Source organism: Heliangelus exortis, chromosome 4, assembly GCF_036169615.1.
Source record: "Heliangelus exortis chromosome 4, bHelExo1.hap1, whole genome shotgun sequence".
NCBI classification, from domain to species: domain Eukaryota; kingdom Metazoa; phylum Chordata; class Aves; order Apodiformes; family Trochilidae; genus Heliangelus; species Heliangelus exortis.
The window spans coordinates 10,679,877-10,705,511 of NC_092425.1; the positions used below are offsets into that span (position 1 = coordinate 10,679,877).

The 25,635-nt window shown below is 43.4% G+C and overlaps 1 protein-coding gene across 6 annotated transcripts; it reads right to left on the bottom strand.

Annotated features, from left to right (window-relative positions):
- Positions 1 to 4,820: 4,820 nt before the first annotated feature.
- TMEM154 (transmembrane protein 154) lies at positions 4,821 to 23,760 on the bottom strand. 6 transcript variants are annotated; one of them, XM_071742947.1, is made up of 7 exons: positions 19,723 to 19,878; positions 13,980 to 14,291; positions 12,176 to 12,203; positions 10,988 to 11,073; positions 9,371 to 9,431; positions 7,072 to 7,102; positions 4,821 to 4,992 (listed from the first exon to the last, which is right to left on the bottom strand). In XM_071742947.1, the coding sequence occupies exons 1-7, from the start codon at positions 19,847 to 19,849 to the stop codon at positions 4,981 to 4,983; spliced, it is 657 nt and encodes a 218-aa protein (XP_071599048.1). In that variant the 5' UTR covers positions 19,850 to 19,878; the 3' UTR covers positions 4,821 to 4,980. The 6 variants fall into 6 exon arrangements, 5 of the variants coding, with proteins under 5 accessions (XP_071599048.1, XP_071599049.1, XP_071599051.1 ...); XM_071742948.1 differs by having other exon boundaries at positions 4,821 to 5,523; positions 19,723 to 19,877; XM_071742950.1 differs by lacking the exons at positions 7,072 to 7,102; positions 19,723 to 19,878 and adding an exon at positions 23,550 to 23,760.
- Positions 23,761 to 25,635: the final 1,875 nt, after the last annotated feature.

Consider the following 25,635-nt stretch of genomic DNA (forward strand, 5'->3'; position numbering starts at 1 on the left):
CCCGGTGAGATGGTAGATTCTCCGTCCCTGGAGATATTTAAAAAGAGCCTGGATGTGGCACTCAGTGCCATGGGCTGGCAACCGCACCGGTGGGTCAAGGGTTGGACTTGATGATCTCTGAGGTCCCTTCCAACCCGGCTAATTCTATGATTCTATGATTCTAACCAGTTTCCCCATGGCCCCTTCCACCCTCCTTTTACTGTGTGTTGGGGAGGCTCCTGGTCCATGAGGTGACACGATGGCACTGACAGGGGCAGAGTGGGGCAAGAGTGAGGGCCTGGGGATGGGGAAGTAACTCTGTGTTACTCTCTAAGGTGTCAACATGGACCCTGAGGCTCTACAGCCAAGTCCTCCTTTGCACCTCCCTAGAGAACTACACGAGTGCTGCCCCAAAATACAGGTTTTAAGAGTATGTACCTGTACCAAAACTAAGTTTCTTGCCAATGGGATGTTTAGGCAAGAGAGAAAGGGAGAGAGTTTCTGCCTGGTCATTGCTAGGATGCTCTCAATTTGAGGTTGTTTGAACACAAGAAGCATTAAATAGAATCAAGACTGACGTGATGGATAACTGACTTTTCTGGATAATCCCAGGCCATTCTGGTCCCCATGAATGAAACAATCTGTTGAAGAAATGGTAAAAGTAATGCTCTGCTTTATTAATCTTCTCTAAAACTCTATATTAGAGCATTACTCTGGAAATACCTCTCTCTTTTTTTTTTTTTTTTACCCCTCCTTATCCTTTAAATCAACTGTAAATTATTTCAGCAGCTCTATAGTTTTGGAAACTTCTATTTTGGTGCTCAACTGGAATAACCTGAGAAGTGATTGATCATTAAAGACGGCCACAATAATCCAAGGAAAAAACACTGTGGTATTCTCCCATTTCATTGGAGCCAGAATCTTACCATTGATAAGCACAATCTGAAATATCACAACAAAAATATAATGAAATATTTAGCAGCTGGGTTTCTTTGTCTTTTTGTTTGTGGGGTTTTTTTTTCCTTGGGTAAAATTAATTTTGAAGTACTTCTGTATTTTAGAAAGGCTACTGCACTAGTTCTTTAGGCTACTTTGCCCAAATTCTAGCTAGCTGCTGGCAATGATGTATCTACACACCATATATATCTCTGTACATCTTCTAAGGCCCGAGTAATCTTGTCGTCAACAACTAATAATTAGCACCCATTGACTTGAATGGATCAGCACAAGTATGGAGAGCAGAGAGCATGTAAACACTAAAACCTGCTATAAACCTTTATTAGAAAAAGTTTTTTTAATATCTCAAACTCTTATATACAGCCGAGCAATATTATGACTTCGAAATATTTACATTACAAAATAATTTGAAACTGCTATTTGAGAACACAATTGTATGTTCAGAAATTTCAGATACAGAATGTAAACAAAAGTTTGGATTTTTTAATTGCCTTCCATCAGATTAGCACTGAAAAACAATTTACTTTATCTAACAGATTAGTAGTTGTCTATGGATCCACGACTTAGAACTACCTAGCAACTAAACCCAACATTCTTGTTGCTAAGGTTAGTGCAAGGCTTATGTTCTTGGCAAGTGCTTGGCTATTATCTTATAAATTAACTGCTGGTAATCTTGTTTGTAACTTTACAGAGGAGTTATTTCTATTTTGTTGAAAAATTCTCTGAATTTTAGCATACATAGGAGAGATGCTGGTTCTTAACTGTTCTTCTCTTCATCCATATATTTTTCAAACAATTCTTCCTTTGGCTTTTCTGCCTTCTGTAGGACAAGAGGGGCTGACACTGTAGATTAGATATTGAATTGTCTTGAGCAGTGCTGAAAACCACTATACTACTTTAAGAAAATGGAAGAAGAGGTAACAGTTCCTTAGGGATCATCACGTTTGCTAAACATTTTAGAATAATACATAGTGCAAGTGGCTTTTAATTTGTATGCTCTTTCTCAATTTCTACTGAGGGATAAAACCTCCAGTTACCAGTTGGGGTTGGTGTTGCAAGATGGTGGTGAGATGGCTCAGTTCAGGCTGATGGATGAGGATATTACAGAAGAGGCATAAATACTGTGTAGTGCATGGCAAGATTAAAATATTAATAATAAAAATCTGCTGGCATCTTATCTGCTGTCTGGTTGTCCTGCTCTTCATTTGGTGGGTTAGAGAACTTGATTGTGTGCATCATTTAGGGAAAATTAGGATGCATCAGCAGAAGATGTAAAGATAATAGTTGTTAACTGGGATATTATAATGGTTTGGCTGTACTAATACAGGAATAGAATGGTCTAAATCCCCTCTAATTCAGTCTCAGTCTGACTACAAGATTTAAATATTGAAATACCCTGTGTGTAGAAAGAGATGGGCAAACAAAAGTTGGCTTAAAACAAACAAGAGTGCAAAGGGCACACAAATAAACAGGAGTGGGAAAATTCCAAGGGGCTGAGGGAGGAGAGGAGCCAAGGCAGGAACAATGTTGGAGCTGCACCCACAATCCCAGGCTCCACAGAAAGGTTTGGCTGTAATCTGAGTGAGTGGGTGCTGGGTGGTGGCTGTGGCAAATGCAGAAGTCAGCTTAAAAGTGAAGATCAAATAAAGACCAGAGGGGTGAAAAGGGGCAGTGCAGGGATGGGCTGAGGTCTCAGAGCAGCATTTCTGTTCCAAGGGGAAGAACAGCAACGGTGTAAAAATGGTTAGGCAAAACAGAAATACTAAAAATTGTATTTTTCTAGTACTGAGGGAATCTATTGGAAATACCCACAGCTACTGCAATGCAAAGATCTGAGGAAATGCTATTTTTTTTCCAGTAGTAAGACTTGAATTTTCTAAAAGCAATAGATCCAGATAATTTATATCCAAAATTGGCCAAGGAAGTATCCAAACAGTTTTTTGCCTTTGCAATGCTTAGAAAGTTCCAGAAGAGGAAAAGAAATTGCCTGGCATGCCAGTTTTAGAGATGGTAAATGGTATAACCTGGTTAATGCTAAAGCTCTCACCCAGACATTAGTTATGGGCAAAACTGATTTTAAAGCTTGGTGTAGAATCTGATGAACTCTGGAATGAGAATTGATGCTTATTAATATGACTTTACAGGCTATGGATTCCTTAAAGCTAAACTTAAATCTGTTTTATAAGTAAAGCTAAATCTCTGTGAGAAGCTTCTTTGAAATGTACAGTGTTTTATCAAACAAAAGGACCGTTTGGGATTGTCATTAATTCCAAGCAAACAGCAAAACAAATGCATGACATGGCCTTTCCTCCAATGTTGTAAGAGACTGAATTGCTGCCTTATGCTGCTGTAGACACGTAGGGAGGGCAGGGTGAAGGATCATCAGCATTTCAGCACTGACTTATGCTAAATAATGCCACTTCGTGTGGGGGTTGGCTAAGTTTCAAAAGTAAAAGATAACAAAATAAAACTTTAAAAAGGGTGATGACTCCAATTCTTCTTTGTACTGGCTCTCTTAGGGAGGAGGTGACCACTGCTGGGTGTGGAGCTGTGTGGCCTGAAGCAAGGCAGGGCAGGAGTCACCACTTGGACACCAGCATTGCCAGCTGGGTCCCCGCTGCCTGCCCTCCAACCACACAGCTGGCAGTGGCCTCAAAATAAATCTTTTTGTGTGTGTGTGTGCTGTTAAATTAAACATTCTCTGGTTTGGGCATCTCCAGGTTCCTGCTTTGCAAACTGCAGGACATCTGAGCACGGCATCTGTCTGTGTTGGAAAGAAGCTGCTAACAAACCTGCTGCAGGAAAATATCCACTTCCATTAAAAAAAAAAATAAATCTGTATTTGTCTTTCACATTTTCCCTTTGTGACTGCATTATTTTAAGTCAATATTCCAGAGAATTAGTTTACTGTCAGGAACTTGTGGAGATGTTTTTTTTTCTTAAAAAAGGCGAACTTTCAAAGTTAAAAATAATCCATGCAGGGAAAATGAATTTACCATCGCTCAAATATTAAATCCAATATTTGCAATGAAATGTTTTGGAATGATAAATCTTTTACTCTTTGAGAAAATCACTAGCCAAGTCATATTCAGTAATGAATGAATATGGTTAGCTATAAATATTTTTCTTTTTTATTTTGACACATCCTCAATTACTTGTAAAGCTGAACCCTCCTCTGTATTTGTCAGCTATTGGTGACACTCAGCTGTCATCCCAGGGGGCTGGGGCATTTGTTTGATCTCTTTAACCAAGCTGTGCATGATAACACATTAGTGAAATATTTGCAGGCAAAATGAAACAGATTTAAGCATTTATTGGGTGGGAAGACAAGGATGAGGATAGGTAGGATATGGGAGGATATGAGACACAGTAGGATGTGAATTTAATGTTTAAAATAAGGCAGGGGAAGCTTTGCACAAACAAGGATCCACTTTTCCGTGTTTTACATATTTAAACTACATCCATAAGAGACAAGCCACTTAAAATCAATGGGCACAATTACAATATTTGAATTCCCATGTTGAAGAGTTTTGGGGCTTTTTTCCCTGTGTAATTAAAGTTGAAATGTTTAGAAGTCAATGCCTTTCAGATATTCCCAGATCAATACTCAAAACCAAAAGGAGCAGAAATATTGCTGCCCCTGAAAACCATGACCACATAGTTACACAAAACATGTACTTACCTAAACTTGTGTTTGGTGTGAGTACTGAATTGCTTGATTTTTCAACCTCTGATTTTTTTAAATGAAATGTTTTCAAGTTGAGTGTTTTGTGAAGCAGGTGGTTGTAAAGAACAGCACTGGGAAGGAGGAGGGTTAAACTGGGAGAGCTGGCTTGGGGTGCTAATGTGGGGAGACAATGAACTGTAAAGCAATCTCAAAATAATATTTTTCACTAATCCAGTTCTTTTACTTCGAAAACCCAAAACCATGCTGTAAGGACCATGTCCTCACTGGGCTGCAGTTGCTTCCATTAGATCCTTTGAGAGGTTTTCAGCTGCTCTGTCTGTCCTCAGAGCTGGCTTGTCAGTCCAGTTGATAGCTCCTCAGCAGAAGTCCTGTGCAAATCAGTGCACCGTTATGAAAAAACAAATCAAAAAAGCAAACTTTGCATAGGCATGAGCTTCACATCCACCAAAGCAGGGTAGTCTGGAATTGTGGATGCTTTTTATATTAGGAAAAAACAAAACAAAGAAACAACAAAAAAACCCCAGCAAAATTGGAAGAGAAGTTGTTCTGCACAATACAGAGCTGAAGAACTAAACAGAAATATGGACTATTTTGAGAACTTCTTTTTTGGGGAAAGAAGAGGCTTCTCTAGATTTGTGATGAATCTCATTGCAGAAGGAATTTAAATCAGCTCCTAATCTTACTCTAGTGCTTTTCCTTATTTTCTTTTTTTCCCCTTCTCATTGGTGGTGTTTCTGAAGACCGTGTGTAGGAGGACACAACAAAAGCATTTGCTTCCCTGGCCTTTTGAGTTTAATTATGTTTAAATCCAGTTCATCCAACATTTGGGGAATTGTTAGCTCGTGCGCTGCTTCCCTTTTACCAGTTCTTTGCTGTTCTGACTTCATGATTCACCATCACTGTGTACACATGGAAAAGAAAAAAACACACCAGTGTCATGCTGTTGGGTTAGCTGTCTCAGCAGCAAATACCATGCAAGAGTACCTTTGGAGTCCATGAGAAGGTGTTACCAGAAAACAAACGTGTCAGCCATGCAGTGCATGAAATGACCCCATCCGTGGTGCCGGATGCTGGCAGCAGGGCTGGCCTGATTGCAGATTAGTGGCTACCCAAAACACCCTTTCCCCTGCTCCCAGGCAAGGACTGAGCAATCAAATTGCCCTCTTTCCAAAGCTGAGAATAGTTTATTACAGATGAAATTTTATGTATTAAATCTGGCCTGGTAACAGTTGGATTTTTTCTTTGTCCTGCTGGTCTCTGCCTAGCTAACTTGCTTACTTGCACTCTCTGAATAATGTTCACAGCAACATTAAAATGTGACATTTGTTATCAGCTGGTTAGATTTCAGGCAGCATTAACAGCAGGGTTTTAAACCACCTTTGAAGTTAAAAGGGCCACTCATAATATTTTGAATTTTTTTTCAAAATGTCAAACTGAGGCACAGCCTGGGAAAGGAGTATTTATTTCTGTACCAACTTATTCCCCACCCAGAACATCTCTCCATAAGGAAGAGTTGCCCTTTTTCAGATGAAAAGACTAGGAGGGTGCCCAGCAGTGCCCAAGAAAAACCAAGCCCCCTCAGGAGGTGTGACTAAGTAGAGGGGTATTGCTTCATCAGACTCAGCAACCTACAAACACCCCGACTGTGAAGGGGATGGGCTGCACTTCTTTTTTTTAAAGGGGGGTAAAAGTCTCCAGAGGAGAGCTGGGTCTTGCAGCAGCTTGTGCCTGGCAGCAGCATCAACCCTGGCCTGTGACCCAGCACCCACCTGCCCACTGCCTCCTGCCAGCACAGGATGGGAGCCTGGGTGAGGCTGGGGAGATTTTATGGGTTCCCTGCTCAGACACAGTCAGGAGTTAACATTAGGTTTCAAAGGCAAATTGTATTATTTTAATTGCATGTATTTAAAATATATATATATAAACACACACATATATATTTTTGACTTAATGTATGCACAAAGCAGAATGACCTCCACCTGCAAAAGGGCCTGGGCTCTCATATTGTGCCTCTTGTGCATAAATCTTCAGCCTTGATGCTCACAAGAACAATTTTTTTTCCATGATTATAGCTTTGTTTAATTTAACTCCATCATCTTTCACTTTCCTTGCTCCAAAGAGCTGCTAAAACCATCTTTTTATCTGTATATAGTTCTCCTTCTGACCTTATTACATCAGCTAAGATTCTGGTCAGGAAGAGCAGTAGATCTTTGTCTGATAAGGTTTAATTGCAGAAATAAACTGGAACCAATTGGTTTGTTTGTTTTCCAGGAAATTCCATTACTTTAGAACCCTTTTCACATTGAAATGAACCATGTTTCAAATTTTTATATAATATGAAATTTGAAAAAGTAGTTTGAGCTGAGGGAAACACTTAGCAATATTTTACCACCACAGGCCTCTGTATTTTAAAGCTTTGTAAAATTCTATATTAAAAAGTCACTTACTCTGAAAAGTAGTTTTGGGACAACTTTCATTCTGAAAATGTCAAAATGTCATTATTGAAATCTTTAGTTTCAGATATTTTCAAAATTATACCTTATAAAAATCAGTTCACAACATTTGGGTCTTGATGAACTCCACTCCCCCCAGCATCTTATGAAGCAGGAAACAACACTTAGGCAGCTGCATTCAGTGAGGCCTTGAGATGTTTACCTTATTGAAATATTATCAGTAACATCTAAAAAAGGAATTACCATGATTTGGGAAGAAATTTGCCCTGACAAAGCAGTCTTTCAGGATCTGAAATGGCACTTAATAAGCATGTACTTTGTATTCAACTGACAACCTTTGAGCAGCTCTGAAAGTTTTAGAGATAAATCTGTCATTTTAATTTTAATTTGTTTGTCTTCCTACAATTTAGAGGCATAAATTTCTCTGCAGTCTGACCCTAAGATACCAATCACAAGAAAATATGCTTAAATAATGTGTGTAACTTTGCTCTGACTGAAGCACACTTGGCTGAACAGGGCTGCTTTAGGCTTACAGTGCTTTGAAGTGACAATATCTCTATTCTGCAGGTGGGGAACTCGAGGCAGAGTGTGGACCAAAGATATCTTTTGCCAGTCAAGAGCAAAAACCCCACCTTCTGATGGGGTTAATGCAAATCCAGGACAAAGTACATCTTAGCAAGGATGATATTTAAAATGTCACCTCAAGCTGGATGCTCATGCTGTTTTTTTTCTGAGGATGAACTGGTCAAGTTTTGGAAAGTAAACTTAATGCTTGGGGTGTCATTGTGCCTAAAAAGGCTTTTATAGGATCACTAATTTCTGCTGTGTGCTCCTGCACACTTTTTCCTATACTCCCTCCTATAGTCAGTGGTCTCCCAGCAAATGTGTTTTCAGAGAACTGCTGAGCAGCTGCCTCTCCTTAAGTTTCCCCCCTCTGAGCTATCATTTAGGAGCTGGAAAGGAAGACCCAGATGGCTACTGAAGCCAGCATCTTCCCCAGCTGCTGAGAGTAAAATTACCATGCTTGCTTCCATCAGGAACCTAAGTTTTATTTTTAAAAAAGAAACAAAGCTCAAAAAAAAAAACCCCCAAAAACCCAACATTCCCCCCCCAGCAACAACAATTTCTCTTGCCATAGCAGTAAGCAGAAACCTTTTAAATACAAATGGATGCAGTGGAGCAGCCCTATCTGAAAGCTACCCTGAAACTGCAGCTTTGGACTGACTGAGCTGAGAACTCTGCATCAGTGTCATTGACATCACTGCTATTTCACTCCTGAGCCAGGAAACTCAGACAAAAGGGGGACTGGGACATTATGATGTTCTGCAGTGGAAGGTGCAGCTCCATCAGAGAAGCTTCTTGAGGTGAGTTGTTTGGTGCCATGGGAAGAGGAAGACCCAGGTCCTCCTCTTCCCATCCTTCCTCTCTCCTGGCCTTGCCTGCTTGTGTCCACTGCTTCCACTGTACCAGGGATTTTCTCAAAACACAGGATGGCTTAATTGTTTTGTTACTGTAACCTGGCACAGAGGAACTGCTTTGTCTCCTCCCCAAAATGCAGCTGCAGCACAAGTGTGAAGGAAAAAAACATTGTACAGCCCCTTGTCTCCAGCTGCAACCAGAATTTTTGATTTGGAAAAATGGGTGTTTGAGAAGGGTTTTAGGGCCTCTTGCCAAAATCTTGAGGGAACCAGCCAGAAAGTTTTTAAATTTACAAGCTGTGGGGATTATGGTTTTGCATCCCCCTGGGATCTCTGCTTAGCCCATGAGCTGGTGCCAGCACAAGGGGAGAACTGCATGAGGGCACTGGAAATACCCTTTGGGTTTTTCTTGGGGTCAGACAAGCCCCTGGCCAGCAGGTCACAGATCCAGACAGAACTTCTGGCAGGGGTCCTCAGGGATCTACAGGGATCTGGCAGCAGAGGGATGCTGGGTGTCTGTGCCTGTGAGGAATCCTAAGGAAGCCATTCCTTAGGAATTCCTAAGGAATGCTTGTGTGAACACCTTGGGAAACCAATGAAAGTCTGATCAGTGAGGGAAACTGTGCCATCTGATTGACTGTATCACAGAGGTTAACAACCACAAAATTATTTTGGGGTGCAATTTACAAGCAGAGAGCAGTTTAGAAATAACAGCATTAAACCTCTTGTTTCAGTTGAAAACAAAGTCCCTATTTATAAAAACTTTAAAACTTAGAATACCTCTATTTCTAATTACTAATTCATATTAAAAAACTAGATAATTTTGGAACAACATTGGCCATTTTTTTTCAAATAATGTAATGAATTAAAACTACCTTGGGTTGGCAATTGATTCTTTTTCCTCTTCTCTTACAGTAGGCAAACATTCACAGTCAGCTGAAAAAGGGTAAGAAATGAGACTATAGTTACTCTTGGCAGTTCATTTAAATTTATTTCAAAATTGCATCAGCTTTTATCGTGCAGTCTCTCTAGAATGTAAACCCACAGATGCTCTTCCACACCCTTTCATCTGCAAAATCTGCATGGTCCCCATAGCATAAATATTATGTGTTTTAAATCCTCCTTCCCTTTGGTAGGTGTTGCCATAATCTCTTTATTATATGTATTTCAGTTGTTTATGTACACCTGTACAAAAGAATTATTTTTTGAGGACTATTTCCTATAAACTACCATTGGGAGGACTATTTGTTAATCTTTGACTGCTTATAGTTACACCCATGTTTTACAGTCCAGCTGGGAATTTGGGGGCTGGAGATTAGGGAACACTAACAAAACAAAAAAATAAAATAAAATTTGTAAACTATTACTCCCATCTGTCCACAGAATTAAAAAAAAATAACAATTTACAGCACTGTTTCCCCATGTACTACACTTAATGCCTCTATTTCACTACTGCTGCTGAGCACATCTTTTCCTGACAGAGCTTATGGAGCGCGAAGGTCAAAACCCCATCATGTGGAGCACTGTGCTGATGCAAAGAAATGCTCTGAAGAGCCTTATGTCCTGGAAAACAAAGCATCCCTAGGAGCTCAGGCAAATGAGCTATAAGGCAAAGCACTAAGAATGTAAAAAATATCAGGGTTCCAGCATTTCCTAGCCAGTGAAAAGCTGTTAGCAGTCTAAAATTGGGCTTTGGTAAATTCACACCTTACCAAAGACATCCATTTTTTTGCAGAAAGTCTTGACGGAGCATTCAGGACCCTGAGATGATTTGACCAGGAAATTTCAGTCGGGAGAAAAAATGGGGGAAGAAATAGAAGATATTTAGAAGTAACTAACAAGGAGCTGAAGATGTTGCTGGTAGTAGTTACTGCAGGTATCAATCGCTTCATGGGCTGTGAGACTTGCCAGGGAGGATGTAGATAATGAATGGTGCTGGTAGCAAAGAGCACTTCATGTTTCATGCAGCAGAGGTGGAAAGAGAGGGTAAAGACAGAATGAGGGGAGGGATGTCACCATAGGGTTCTGGCAGCAATTTTAAGTGAACTGTGCTCTGAACTAAGAGTTAATGTGTGTTTCTTCTACAACAGCACAATGTGGAGCTCAGAACTTCATAGGAACTCTGAGGACTGCAAGGACTAGGTGCTTCAGAGAAACTAGTATTTAGCATGAAAAATGTGTATTTAAAAAATATAAACACCGTTCACAGCTCTGTGTGTGTTTAATAGAAGTGTCTTGTGGAAACTCAAAACATTTATGATATTCTATCATATGGTAAAAATAAACTCCCACACAAACTAAAATACTCCTCTGAACAATTCTACCCCTGACATTTGTGCTGCTATTTTAGTAAGAAGGAGTCAAGAACACAACCAAAAGTGTTGTAGCAAAAGCAGTGACATGCATACAAAATGTCTTACTTTGGTTTTATATGTATGGGATTTACATCAGCTAGAAAGAGAGGGATGATGGAGTGGGGGGTTACCGTGTACCATTTTTGTTCAGGCTGTTCATCCATTTATCAAGCTCTTCCATTTCTATCTCCATAACAGAGGGGGTGTCTTCTTCAAAGATAGGACTTGAGAGGAGGGAGGAGAAAAAAATAGGCATTGCACAAAATGGTTAATTCAAACAGCTTACAACAGAATAATTTTGCATGAGTCTTTCATAATTTCAGACATGTGTAGAAACTCTGGAAAGCCATCCTAACGTGGTAATTTCAGAAGATGTCAGCCCAGGGGGTCTGAAAAAAGGTAGCTGCCAAGAGGTCTGAAGGAGCAGTGCTGAGATGTCATTCTGGGCAGAGGTGGGGCCGACTGGGACATCCCGTGCAGAGGGAGACACACCATGCAGTCTGGGCTATGCCAGAACACACAACTGCAGCTATTCCAAAACTGTCCCTGATGTAAAAAGAAAGCTGAAAAATAAAATAGTTTGTCTCTGCCCTGCTGGAACATGTGTCACATGTTCAGTTGCTCCAGTAATAAAAGTAGAAGGCTTAAAGTTTCATCCTAGCTTTGACTGACATTGACATCAACTTCAAAAGGAAAGGTCAGTGTGTTGAATAACTTTTATTTAAATGTCTCCATTTAGCTTCCCTTTGCTGATCATTTCTGGAGTCACACAGTAGAAAAAATATACTTAGCAAAGCCCCCTTTTTTTTTCCTGATAAAGCCAATTTAATAACTTCCAGAAATGATTAGCAATGTAAAAATTACCTCTCTGATAAGAGCCATGCAACTTTGGGCATGTTTTCCCAGCACCTAAGGCATTGCTTCCATGGCATCTGGGTGAGCCATCCTGCCTCACCTCAGAGTGAGAAGACAAGCTTAAGAAGCAAGGGAGCAAGACACGGAAGTCCTTCAGGAGAGTTAAAGCTATGAGCCTGGGAACTGCTCCCTTTGCTCATGAGGCACCTGGCACCTCTTGGTGTGTCTTGTGGGGGTACCTAGAGAGGTACAGGGGTGGCTGCAGGCAGTGGGAACCTATTTTCCTGATTATAGCTTAAGCAAGATACTGAGATCACACTTTATCTACCTCTTGAGATAGTTGATGGCAAAAGGTAAAGGTGCTTAGTGCACCGTTAAATTCAAACAGGCAGCGAAGAAGCCAAACATCATAATATCCAGTTAGAGTAAAAGAATAAAAAAAACCCCAAGAGTGAAGTTTGTCAGCTTTACCTTTTCACATTTTCACTCCCCAGCTCATCTGGAAAAGAAAAAAGTTGGTGTTCATAGTTCTGCTCATTGTTGTATAGGGAGTCCAGTCTGCAAGCAAGACTTGAATAGGGTCATGTAAAACAAGCTGCATTTTCAAAAGGCTTAATAGTTAACTTGTAGATAAAAGACAAAATATCTCATTCTGTTTGTAATTTTCAGAATACCCTATTATTTTTACTCTTGAACACACTAAAAGCAGCTCATTATTAGCTCATCCATGCTGGGAGGAAACTGAGTGTTAGCATCAAGGTGAGCAGGACACGGCAGATGCCTGATCCCTGAGCAAAACAGATGTTGTGGAATAAATGATATCCTGAAAAGAAACCACTGCTAAAAAAAAAAAAAAAAAAATGTTTGCTGGAAGTGTCAGGACATTTTGCTGCAGAATACATGCAGGCAACCTGTCTCTGCCTAGAGACTTTGGGAGACATTCATGGAGAGAAGTGGGGGTGGGCTTGCATGGCAGATTAAATTTCAGTTAGGCAAAAGAAACTGAACTAGACAAATGTCAAAAGGGATCCAAAGCTAATTATGACCCCAAGAAAAAGTAAAGATGGAGAAAAAATTAGTGTTACAGCCAGTAGTCAGATAAATAACTTCTGCAGGAATCAAGTGACTGAATAGGCTCAGCCTCAAAAAAGAATGAAGAACCACATATTCTCATTGTAAAGATTCCCATTGTATACTCTCTTAAATCAGTCTTTTTTAAATTCAATGTTGCTGTTGGGTGCTGACACCTCCCCTTTGTTCCAGCACATTCCCAAACTGCAGAGCCAACCCAGGCCATGGAATTGTGTGCCTTGCCTTAAAGATGTCCAAAATCCCAGCCTCAGCCAATAGGCTCAGGGCAAAGAGATCCAAGGGTTTTTCTCCTTCCAGGTTACACATTTCCCATCACTCTGGAGTGTCATTGCATTTTAGGTCATCCAGAAGCAGGCAGAGAACTAGATGCCTGGTTGTGAATTCAGAGTCTGCTATGAGGGTGACCCAGTGGTAAAGCAGGTGCAGCCTAAAAATGCTCTGAAAAATCAACTTAAAATCTGTGTTGAGCAAACGTCACTGTTTGCAGGCTGAGGAGCTCACAGCTGCACTCCTGTTCTGTACAGATACCCTTATGACCATTTCAGGACTTCACTTACCAACTGTGTTGTTTTAATTTGACACCTCAGTTTATTTTCTGTTGCTTCACACTCCAAGTTACCAATTTCTTTGCAAACAGACCAAGGTAGCTTCCTGCAGTACTGTGCTCCCTATTGTAACATGCAGGCAGCCTGACCACGGGCCTCCTACCTCATTTACTGCCCTATCTTCAGAGCTGCCACCACCCTATAGGATCCTTTAAAAATGTTCCTTAAAACGGTTTTGCTTGTTCTTATATTACTGAAGCTATGAGCAGCTCCACTTTGTGGGCAGTATAGGCAATAGGAGCATCACATGCACCTTGCACGGAGTTATTAATCCTAGACAGAGTGTTTGCAACCCCACATTTACATCCTTACACTTTTCCTGACACTGCCAGGAGCTGGAGCTCGGTGCAGCAGCTCCCATGGGTGTGCAGCGAGCACAGGAGGTGCCAAAAAAGCAGAACTGGCTCCTGCCCAAGGAGAGCTGTGTGCTCAGGTACTTCTGCCTGGGGATGGGTCCCTTTCCTGTCTGTCAGATGTGCAACTACAACCACAACGAGAGAAGTACATCCTAAAAGTGGTTTCACACACCTCCAGATTATCTTTTGTTAATGCTGAGTGCATCCTAAAAATATCCTTACCTTGCTTAGACTTTTTCCTTTTGTGATGTATTACAAAAAATGGGATCAGCAAAATCAGCAAGGCCAGCAGCACAACGGGGACTGCATATATTAAGATAGGCTGTTCTGCAGCTTCTAGGCTGTCCTGATTGTTCAAGGCATTCAGTTCAGTACTTGGAGTATTTTCTGTTTCACTGCTGCTTTCAGTAGCACCTGCAGTGGCAAGTTCTGGCTCCTGGTCATTCACAGTTGAGGACTGTGTAGCAGGTGGAGGTGTTACTATAAAAGTTGGTAATATTGGTGATCCATCTCCTGAACCATCGTTTTCAGAGCCTGCAAAATATATGAAGACAACTTACATTTTAGGCATTCTTTTTTATATTATCAGTGTGTCAAAGCATATAGCTTTAATATTTACTTTTCATTTGATGTCTTAAAAGCAAATCAGCAGATGCCCTGTACATACAGATTTGAAGTCTTGGGCATCAGGTATAAATTCGTCACAAAATCCTACCTCCTGACAACATACTTTATCTGGCTTTTACTGGGACATGTCAGCCTGCATGGTCCACCTGCATGTAGCTGTCTTACACAGACTTTTTCCTTGCAGGTTGGCACCTGGTCTTGCTTATATGTAAAAGTCTTCTCAGTAAACCCCCCCATCCTACTCTGCTCCTCACCCATGTCTGTGGCACACAGCTGCAACCTCTTTCCCTCCACCCCACAAGCCCCAGGGGTCAGCACTCCCTTCAGGAAGAACATTATCCCAGGTTCACCCTCACTCATCACCCTGTGTCTGTGCTTTCTCAAATGTGTTAAATCCGTTTCACTGTGAAAAACAGAACTGGTGGAAGAAAGTCTGAAGCCTGCTGTTGACTTTCACTTCTGCGTGGACTAGAAGAGGTAGCAGTAACACAGGGACTTTACTGGATACAAATTAAATTAACTGGTGCTGTGTCTGATCCTGCAGGATGGGTAAAGGACCATGCAGTGAAGTGGCAGTGCTGGGTATTCTTCACAAATGCCAAGACTGTAGGTTTCGAGTCTTGATTTGGGTTTTGGTTTCATTTAGAATCATAGAATCATAGAATTGGCTGGGTTGGAAGGGACCTCAGAGATCAAGTCCAACCCTTGATCCACTACCACTGCAGTTCCCAGCCCATGGCACTGAGTGCCACATCCAGTCTCTTTTTAAATATCTCCAGGGATGGAGAATCCACTACTTCCTGGGGCAGTATTCCCATTCCCATTCCCATTCCAGTGTCTGATCACCCTCTCAGTAAAGAAATTCTTTCTAATGTCCAACCTAAACCTCCCCCAGAGGTTTAGCATATATTTTGCAAGAGAAATGTCTGGAATTGGCTATATTAGTAATGGTGAATCAAGTACTTTTTGAGGCTAATTAAATCTATGTTGACTGTCATGGAGTTTAAAGTTCAGCAGAACTACAGCAAATTCTGGGCTGGTACTGTATTTCATAATGAAACCAATAATCCTGTTGTAGCCAAGGGTGCAGGGCTCAACCCCTAGATGAATTATACCAACATTTTTCCAAATGCAAAACCTTTAATGTTTCTGTTTTCTTTTAGCATTAAGTGAATTTATGATATTTTGTATTACCTTCCCTTTCAGATACAACGTCAGCATGGTGCAGCTCTCATTTTATGCAATGAAGCAGGGTAGGATTTCATGGCTTTTGCAATGAGATAGTGTTTCTCCTCATTCTTGTAAAGTGCTGGGCAGCATTCGTTTCCACTAGAGTTTGCAAGAGCTTAAGGTTGCTGGCATTTCAAATCTCACAGGGCTAGAACCAAAAGTACTTAGCATTTTAAATGCGCTTGTAAACACATTAATCTTCATAATGGCCCTGAGAGATGAGCAGTTATCTTCTCCATTTTACAAATGAGAAATCAGAAGGACAGGATGCTGTCCTTCTCAGGGATGCCAAGTGAGAGAGGAAAACTGGGATTAGAGCGCTATCTCTTGCTTAATCCAACCTGCAGCATCTCATTCCCTGTCAGATTTGCCTCGAAGAGGAGATGAGTGTCTCATAACACTGTATTCCAGGAAACACACTTACAAACAGGTAAAATTATTTTAGTGTGACAGCAGTGATTTCTCTAGATTTTTATGCCACACATCACCCAGGCATCTGATTGTGTCATCCCTTCCTATAAACTGGGAAAGGTATAATTTATTATTAACATTCTAATGCTTAAATGTAGTATTTAGTCCTGCAAAGTCACCAGGGCTTTTTACTGAGATACAACAACAAAGATGTTAGCTCTTCAATGGCAAAACACAAAACAATGGCAAAATACAAATTGATAGTCTCTATATTGTATTCTTCTGTATTTAATATTTCAGCCAAGAGCAAAACATGACCTCTGCCCCCCTTGCAAGTAATGACCCTTCACATGTGTGCTCCTCCACCCTCCCCATGATCTGCTGGCTTCGTCAAGTCTCAGAGCTCTACTCCCTTAGGAGTGTTGGCCACTTGGCTTTCCTTTTCTGCAGTATTTTATTTCAGCCACTCCATTACAATTGTTGCACAGGGAGGTGAGGTATCACCAGAAATGGCCACACTGCAGACAGAGGTTTGATGGACGGCACCACTGATGGAGCTGCTGAACCACCTTGGCCTCACTGAACCGCTTCGACATCCTTGCTTCATTTCCCTCCTCCAGCCATTGCCCTTGAAACTCTCGTCTGCCTCATTTGATATATTGACAAGGGCAAGCCTGTTGCTAAAAATGGTGCCAGTGGGAAGGGGTGTGGGGAAAAGACCTTATTTTTCATTTACTCTTAGAGCTAAAATGGATTTTTCAAATACCTAAAGCACGGTGTGGCTTTAAAGCAAAAGCAAACTGTCACACCTCATTAACTGCAGGGCTAAACTTCCAGCTGCAACGTATGCTGCTTTTCATTTTCAAGAGAGATTTTTCCAGCATCTCTGGTACTTTCTATTTGCCTGTTTTTGAGCTATGAAGCAGATTTCAAATGATTTGTCGCTGTGTGAAATAGAATTACCTTTTCTAGTCCCTAGGCGAAGAAAATGGCAAATCACAGTGAGTGACCTTGCTGACATGTATTTTTGTTCTCTGCATAATTCCAGGGACTAAACAGCATCTCTTCTCTGAACACCATTTCCCCTTACAGTGATCTTTTCTCCGCATGAATTACATACATCTTTCAGCAGAAGTTGCACAGTGTTCTTGTAAGATTTTTGCTTATTTCCTGTGTTTCACCTGCTGCCCCGACATGTCTCCCTCCAGCTCTCCTGTCTGTCACCTCTCAGGACCAAAGCTGACCCAAAAAATGCCCTACCTGTCACATGGGGGCTGCTTTTACTCTGGGGCCACCCAGACATCATCTTTTTTAACACAGTAGAGAAAATCACAGCCTGCACTTGGGTGAGCCTGGTGGCTTGCACCAAGGAAGAGTTTGCACTACCAGCTCAGCAGGGAGGGACTGACTTAGACTTCCTGGTACAAATGCAACACTCACCACAACCAGCTGCCTGGGCCACATGAGACCCACCTGGCTGGCCCCCAGATAACTGTTTTTGTTTTTTTTTTAATAGTGTTTCAGTTTAAAGTGCTCAAAATAGTGAGTGGGTTGTGTTGCAGCTGGCCCCAGTGGCTGTTTTGTAGTGTGCATGGTTGCAAGGTTTGCAGCTGGGCAGGAAGGTATCTGAAAGCTGGAGATTTTGTGAAATGCTATTCAAATATCTTTTTCCATGCCTGGAGGGAGATTTGCAGTGGTCCTTCATATCATGTACTGTCTTGTCATCTGTGGTTGGGTTTCATCTTGCAGAGACCTACTAGCTCCTCCGAAAGGTAGTCTGAACATAACATAACACAACACAACACAACACAAGACAACATAGCATAACTTTACAGAACACAGTATTTCAGGACAAGAGGAAATAGCCTCATGTTGCATCAGGGGAGGTTTAGATTAGATATTAGAAGAAACTTCTCAGTGAAAGTGTAATTACACACCGGAATAGCCTGTCCAGGGAGGTGGTGGAATCACTATCCCTGAAGGTGTTTAAAAGATGTATAGAAGTGGTGCTTAGGGACATGGTTTAAGTGCTGGATGTGGTAGAGTTGGGTTAACATTTGGACTAGAAGATCTTAAATTTCTTTTCCAAGCAGAATAATTCTGTGATTCTGTGGTAACATAACATAGGATACATTCAGGAAGGAAAATCAAAGCCAATTGAATGGAACAAGGAGCAAGTCACATCTGACCACAGAGATATATCCTTGATGTGGCAAAGCTGGTGCCTTTCCTCTTGCTGAGCTCAGCTCCATGCTGTTGGCTCCAATCTGACACCAACCTTGGCTTGCTGCAAATCTCAGCCAAGGAGCAGGTAGGTGCTCACACAACCACCACATTGGCTTCAGCTTTCTCTGGACCTCCTGGGGCCCAGAAAAAAAGGTGGTACCTTCTTGTAGTGAAATGAGGCAACCAGGTGGCACTAATTGCCAGGTAGTGGGCATGAGCTTGTGTTAAGCCCACCTGTGCCTGATTAGGGCGGGCCCCTACTGCACATGAGCAGGATTAGGGGACCAATAAAGCTCACACCTGAGGAAGCCAGAGGGGAGGCCACTTTTGGAGCAGTGGCACCGATTCAGGCTGCTCAGCCCTGAGAGCATTAGACTCAGAGCACTATTTGTGAGTTTCTCCTGGAACACCTGGTTGGACCTTGGAGCGCCGTGCCCTAAAAGAGGTTTGTCTTGCTACACCTTCTCCCTATGTCACCTTCTCCCTATGTCACCTTCTCCCTATGTCACCTTCTCCCTATGTCACCTTCTCCCTATGTCACCTTCTCCCTATGTCAAGGGATGTGGAAGGGAGCACACAACAGCTTCAGCCCAGTCAATGTTGCCACTTCCCATGCTTTCAAGAGCAGAAGGGAGAGGGTCTGGCATGCAGCTGTGTCACAGCCTAATAGGGAGATGTGCACAGATGGAGATGGAAGCCAAGAAGCCCACAGGCTCCAACCACTGAGGTATTATAGAGCCTATTCCTCAAAGCACTAGAATGCCTGAGGAAACACTAGCAAGCAGAGTCTCAAAAAACACTACATTACAGTTCTTACAAATTACATGTTCCTGTATGCAGAGACCATGGTATAAGGCATTATACCTTGGTATCATTAAAAATATGCTTAAATTGCTGATAGATTTTATGTGAGTCTTGGAGGTGCTACCAAGCCTGCCTTTCAAGGGAGACAGAGGGAGGTGAATATGCAGCAGCTTTGCAGACTGGAGTCCAAACAACTGCATCTCAAACAAACAATACTTCTGTTGTTGCAGCCTTTTTTCCTCTGAGGCTTGTGCTGTAGCACTCAGAGGTGGTGATATGAGCTTCTTGATGAAGTAAGTGGGCAAACAGGTTTCTGATTTCAGTTGGATGGGAGGCAAAGGGAAATAGCATGCAGTCAGCACATTCAGTTCTGCTGTAAATTCATCAGTCTCCCTGCTACCTTCTCATCAGACTTGAGGGTTGGGATCTCTGAAGGAAATTTTTCAGATCACACTACTGTTTCTACTGACAGAAGAAAAAGGGATGGGATAGAGGGAAAGCAGGAGTTAAGTCAATGGGCTTGTCAAGCTTACTGGTTCAAAGGGAATTTTTGTTTTTCCAGACTTTCCTAAAAGCTCTAAAAATGCAGTGAAATGAGGGCTCACAAGAGAGTGACAAAACAGGAAAAGTCTATGATGTTGTGTATACTGGAGTGAAGGTACCATACCCTGGATCACTCTGCTCCAAACACACATTCCCTCTGGTGGTATTCTCACAGGACTCCACATGGTCCTTATGATCCTCTTTCCTTCTGCTTGACTCATCCCTGTTCTGTTCACCTCCCTGCACTTCATGTTGCTGTAGGAAGGGCTGTTCCTTGCTGTGGCCAGGGCTTGCCCAGCTGCCTGTTGTGGCAGGTCCTGCCTGTCAGTCTGGCTGGAAGAGGAATCCTTAAAAGCCCAGGGGCTCGCTATTGGGTGCCTTGGCTCTTCTAATGAGGGAGCACAGGCATTTCAGGATGGCTAATCTCTAGGCAAGATCCTATTAAAATGGGTGCTTAGAAGGTGTTATCTAGATATAACCCGAAAGAGGAAACAACAATTTAAGCTCATTTACAGCCGATGGAAACTGCCTTCTCCTCCCAGTACTTCCACTCAGCTGAAGGGCTGTGTTTGCTGTCAGTGCTGCAAATCCAGTCATGCTTCTCAGAGTCAAGCCATGGACCTGTAATCTCATTTCTCACCCCCAATACTAAAGGTTTTCCAGACAAATGTATGTATTTGCTCGCATCTACTTAATCTTATGGCCTTCTAACTCTGCATTGGCAGCACCCACATGACCTCACTGTGATGCAAATCTCTTGGTGCTCCTCGCTCTCAGGAGGACCCTAGAATTAAAGATTTAAAAGCTTTGGAGGCTCTCCAACTATTAAAATCTCTTGAGGGAAAATAGCCTGGGATCAGTGACCGAAACTTAGTGTACAATCCTGCTGATATAAATAAGAGATTTTCTGAAGGGATGTCCCTGAAGTACTTGAATGTAACACAGTGGAAGCTTGTGTCTCTGGATAAGAGGGAGGAATAGGAGTAAATCTGTACAAGGAACTGGTGTGTTCAGTAGAAAGGGTGTTTCATGTGCTCTTTAGAGGACTGCACTTTGGAGAAAGGTTATAGCAAATCCTCATTTCTTATATTGTTGCTTTGCTAAAATACTGTAACAGGTGACTGACGGGTTCAAACTCATTCTCAAGTTCATTAATTTAGGTGGAAACAGGTAAAAAATATGACTCCTTTAGAAACTTTGGCTCCATAGGGTACTTCATTCAAAAGGCAATTCTCTGCCAAAGGGAGAGTTGCTGCCTGTGTTCATGGAACAAGCTGCTGGGTAGAACCTTTGATAGTGATGTTGCTTTGAATGACAGCTCCAAACAATAGTGCAGGGAAACAGGCAGTACAAAGCACTACAAGCAACCAGCCCAGCTCTTCCACCTACACCATCTGACACACTTTACTGCTTCTCTCCCTCACGTCTTTTCTTGCTCCCTACATCAGACCATTTAGGCTGCAATTTCCCACATGTTTCACCGAACCTGGAGTGAGATGGCTTTCCCTGGCACGTGCCCATAGAGTCACAGCCTTTTCCTATAAGCTACAGTAAAGGCCTTAATACTTTTTCCTACAGTCAGCACACACCTAGTTAGATCTTTAGGGCTGCTGCAAGGCTGAGCAGTGAACATCACCCAGAGCAGGGATGGCCACTGCTGGCCCTCAGCAGGTCACCAGGAAGGCTTTCTGCCTGCATAAGGCAAGGGGTTGGGTGAAGTGAGGGAGAGCGGTGCAAACCCTGATGTCTGCTCACTGTGGAGCCAGGAGAGAGCCAGCACCCACCCACAGCTGAGACTTCAGACATGCTCTTTGAGCTGCTGGCTTAGAGTAATTGTAGCATAGCCAGGAGAAAAATGTCTGCTGATCATAATTCAAATGGCAAGACTAGGGTTTTACAAGGCTCCAGCATGGTATGGGAACAGCACTCATAAAGGCTTCAAGCTGTCTGTGCAGCAATATTTAGTCATACTCTCATTGCCTACTTTGTAAATTATTTCTAGACAGTAGAGGTGAGACTTGGGAGATCCTCAAGAGCTCCTGCCCTCCTTCTTCAGCAGACCACTTTAAAGGTGAGAGGACTGTGTCTGAGAATGGAAGAAAAACTCCTTTAGAAGTCCTACCTGTTGATCTGTAAGCAAGGAGGGGTGGAAATAGAGGACCCTACAGGGAGGCTGCCCTCCGTAGAGGGGCTCCTGACCCAGCAGTGCCTGTTGGGTACATAAGCTCCTACCTAAACTCTTCTCCTCCAGTTCATTTCTCCCCCCTAGACCTGAGTTCACAACTTTGCCCCACAGGTCTTGCAGGCAGAGTAGACTGCAGGTACATTCTGGGGCTGGCTGTCTGCACAAGTAGAAGATGTTTCTGCCTGGGGAACAAGGGTCCCTGTTCTTCTCCTGACAGATGCTCTTCTCCCCATTCCCCAGCAGCTGACAGGAGGGCTGACAGTGGCTGAGGAGGACGGACTCACTCCCATGAAGGAACTATTCCCAGATCAACCAGAACTGAGAGATGAAGTTATGGGTAGGAAGCCTCTGAAGTCAGTGGGGAGGGATTTGGGGCACCTGATATAGGACATCTACCTTGTGCCTTAATGCCAGTCAAAGAGAGGAATAGGGGGGGCAAGCCATGGCTGGGGGGGAGGGGGGGTCAGGAACTAAGAAGTCCCTCCACCCTCTGGAGATGTTGATCAGTACACTGCAGATGATCATCACTCTGATGCTTGCATCATGCCCCTCTTTTTCTCTGGGACCTCCACTTCACTCTGTCCACAGTGGCATTTGTCCTATGATCACTTTGATTCTGAGCTACATTTTTGCACGCTCTCCTAACATGTCTGTAATGCAGCAGGGCTGTGGGTAACACAGGGAAGATGAAAGCATTTTATGCCTCTCTTAGCTCACCCTGACAGCCAAGTAAGACTCCTAAGCCCTAGTAGCTAGGCAGCACACTAGCAGCCAGCATGCTTATAGTGCTGGGTTTCAGGGAAAAAATACCCATACCAAACCACCTATTTCACCTATTCACCAACCTATTTCACCTACGCATTTTAAAACCTTGGTAAACCTCTAAAACCTTGGTAAAACAAGTCCAGTGATGCCAAAGAGTGACCGTCCTCTCCCCCTGCTTTCTGGAGAGCCCCCACTCTCCGCAACAGCACAGAGGCAGCAAACCCTCCTAGTCCCCGTGGAGGCACTTTGGCAGAGATTTGTTTGACACCAAAAGGCATGTAAGCACCACCTGGCAAGGTTTTGCAAAAAGAGCTGCCTGTCTTGTGCAGTCACTGGCTGCCAAAATGCCAGCAGAACAAATTACCCTCCGGGAATGGGTGAGAGCCTCTGCAATGCCACCTCAAAGCTTCAGCAATGTGTTGCAAGCGGCTTTTCCACTGACAGTTCTTCCCTTCAGAAAGTCAGAACTGAAGTCCAAGGTGCTGACCACTTTGTTCTGCAGCCAAGAATTCAAAATATTTCTCTCTGGAACGGGCTGTTCTTTTGTTAAACTGGTTTCAGTGCACCAGGACTGTGGAAACTGGCAGTCTGCTTTTGAATGGAAGCGGTGCTGCTTCTTTAACTTTGCTATTAAATGCTGACGGTATGGATGTGGGGTTAAAAAAGTACAAGAAATAATTAAAATTAGAACCAAAATGTCCGGTGCGCCAGCATGGAAACTCTGGTTCCCCACACAACTGTAATTTAGGAAATGTAAGCGTGGTAGGATTTGGTTGCTGCTATTCAGGGTTAGGTATAAGGACAGAAGTCAAAGCTTTGAAAAAGTCAGGCAGCTGAGAGCAGAGAGGGTAAACACAGCGAGAAGAACCGAAGAGCAAGTCCCCACACATCTCTCCCAGCGCTCGCTTTGAAGGGTGTTGCCCTCCGACTCGGTCCCATCGCTGCAGGCATGAAACACGGTCCCACCTCAGAAGGCAAAAGGCTCTCTCCTTCCTACTCACCATTCTCAGGAGATCCTCTGGCCAGCACCAGGGCAGAAAGCAGCAGGATGAGGTTTTGCTTTTGCATCTTGCCTGGCGGAGCTCCCACCTGAGGGGCGCCCGGGCCGGCTCCCGGCTGCACCCGAACATTTACATTTCCTGTTTCCTGCCAGGGTGCATCTGAGCTGCATTTCTTCAGGAGATGGACTCTCTTTGATGGCTTTTAGGAAGTGATGTAATTCCGTCTGGGCCTGTCAAGCAAGCGATGATTGCAAAAGAAAGAAGAAGGAAAAAAAAAAAAAAGGAGTTCCTCTTCAAGCAGTAGCTTGGCTGAAGCACCTTTATGCTTTTAATGGGGTTGCGTGACAAGGTTTGGGTAGCTGGGGGACTACAGGGGTGGCTTCTGTGAGAAGCTGCTAGAAGCTTCCCCCATGTCCCACTGAGCCAATGGCAGCCGGCTCCAAGATGGACCTGCTGCTGGCCAAGGCCAAGCCTGTCAGCAAGGGCAGTGGCACCTCTGGGGTAACACAGTCAAAAAGGAGGGAAGGGTTGCTGTGCAACAGCAACTGCAGCCAGAGAGAGAAGTGAGAATGTGTGAGGTGAACAACCCTGCAGACACCCAGGTGAGGGAATGAGGAGGGGCAGGAGGTGCTCCAGGCACCAGAGCACAGATTCCCCTGCAGCCCATGAGGAAGAGCACGGTAAGGCAGGATGTGCCCCTGCAACACATGGAGGCCCACAGTGGAGCAGACATCCACCTGCAGGCCATGGAGGAGCCCACGCCACAGCAGGTGGATGCCCAAAGGGGGCTGTGACCCCTTGGGCAGCCCAAGCTGGAAAAGGCTCCTGGCAGGACCTCTGCAGAGAGGAACCCACGCTGGAGCAAGGCTTGGTTGCAGGACTTGTTGCCCTGAGGGGAACCCACACTGGAGAAGCCTCTTCATGAAGGGCTGCACCCTGTGGAAGGGACCCATGCTGGAGAAGTTTGTGAAGAAGCACAGCCCTTGGGAAGGACTCATGTTGGACAAGTTCATGGAGGAACCATGAACCATGTTGCCCATGGGAGGGACCCTATGCTGGAGTAGGCAAAGAGTATGAGGAAGCCTTCCCCTGAGGAGGAAGGAGAAGCAGAGACAACATGTGATGAACTGACCACAACCCCCATTCCCCATCCCCCTGTGCCACTGGGAGGAGGAGGTAGAGAAATTGGGAGTGAAGCTGAGCCCAGGGAGAAAGTGGTGGGGATAAGGTGTTTTAAGATTTGGTTTTATTTCTCATTATCCAGCTCAGTTTGATTAGTAACAAAATAATTTCTCCAAGGTCAGCCTGGTTTGCCCTCCCTGTCCTTATCTTGACTCATGAGCCTTTCATTGTAATTTTTCATTGTATTTTTTCTCCCCCATTCAGCTGAGGAGGAGAGAGGTAGAGCAGCTTTGGTGAACACCTGGCCTCCAGCCCATGGTTAACCCACCACACTACTGTAGATGAGGGGGCTCCTATTCTGTCCTCCTTTTTTAACTCCAAACTTTACCACCATTCATTTACACGCAGTGTCATGGGATGAACATCACACAAATACAAACCAGGAACAGAATGTTTTAGGTTGCTTTCTGGGGTGTTTGAACAAGCATTTTTAAATAGTGCCTCCTCTCTTGTCTTGGTCTTCAAGCTCTAATTGTCCCCCCAGTGCTGTGGGACGTTGTGTGCATTTATGATCCCAAAAGGCAACTCCCAGGCAGGGCTGTCTCCTGCAAATGTGAAAACTGTCTGGCTTGCTTGGCAACCTGTAAATGGGAATTTTGGGTTGGTTTGAGCCAGTGAAAAGGGAAAAGTAGAAAACCACATCATTTTTTGTTAGGAGTAGGTGGCTTAGCTGGACATTAGATACCAGTGTGATAATGGCTGGAGGTGATGGAGGGCAGAAGCCCCACCAGGACGCAGTGTCTGGCATGGGGGTCTGTGGTGCCATGGTTGATGTAGGTGGAGAGGGGGCAGGCACCTCCTGTCTTCCTTCTTACCTCCTGATTTTTACTCTCCCCCAGCAGTCTCCAGCTTGGTGTGTGCAGACTCTGGGCATGGCTGTGCCCCTCTACATTGCCCCATCCTC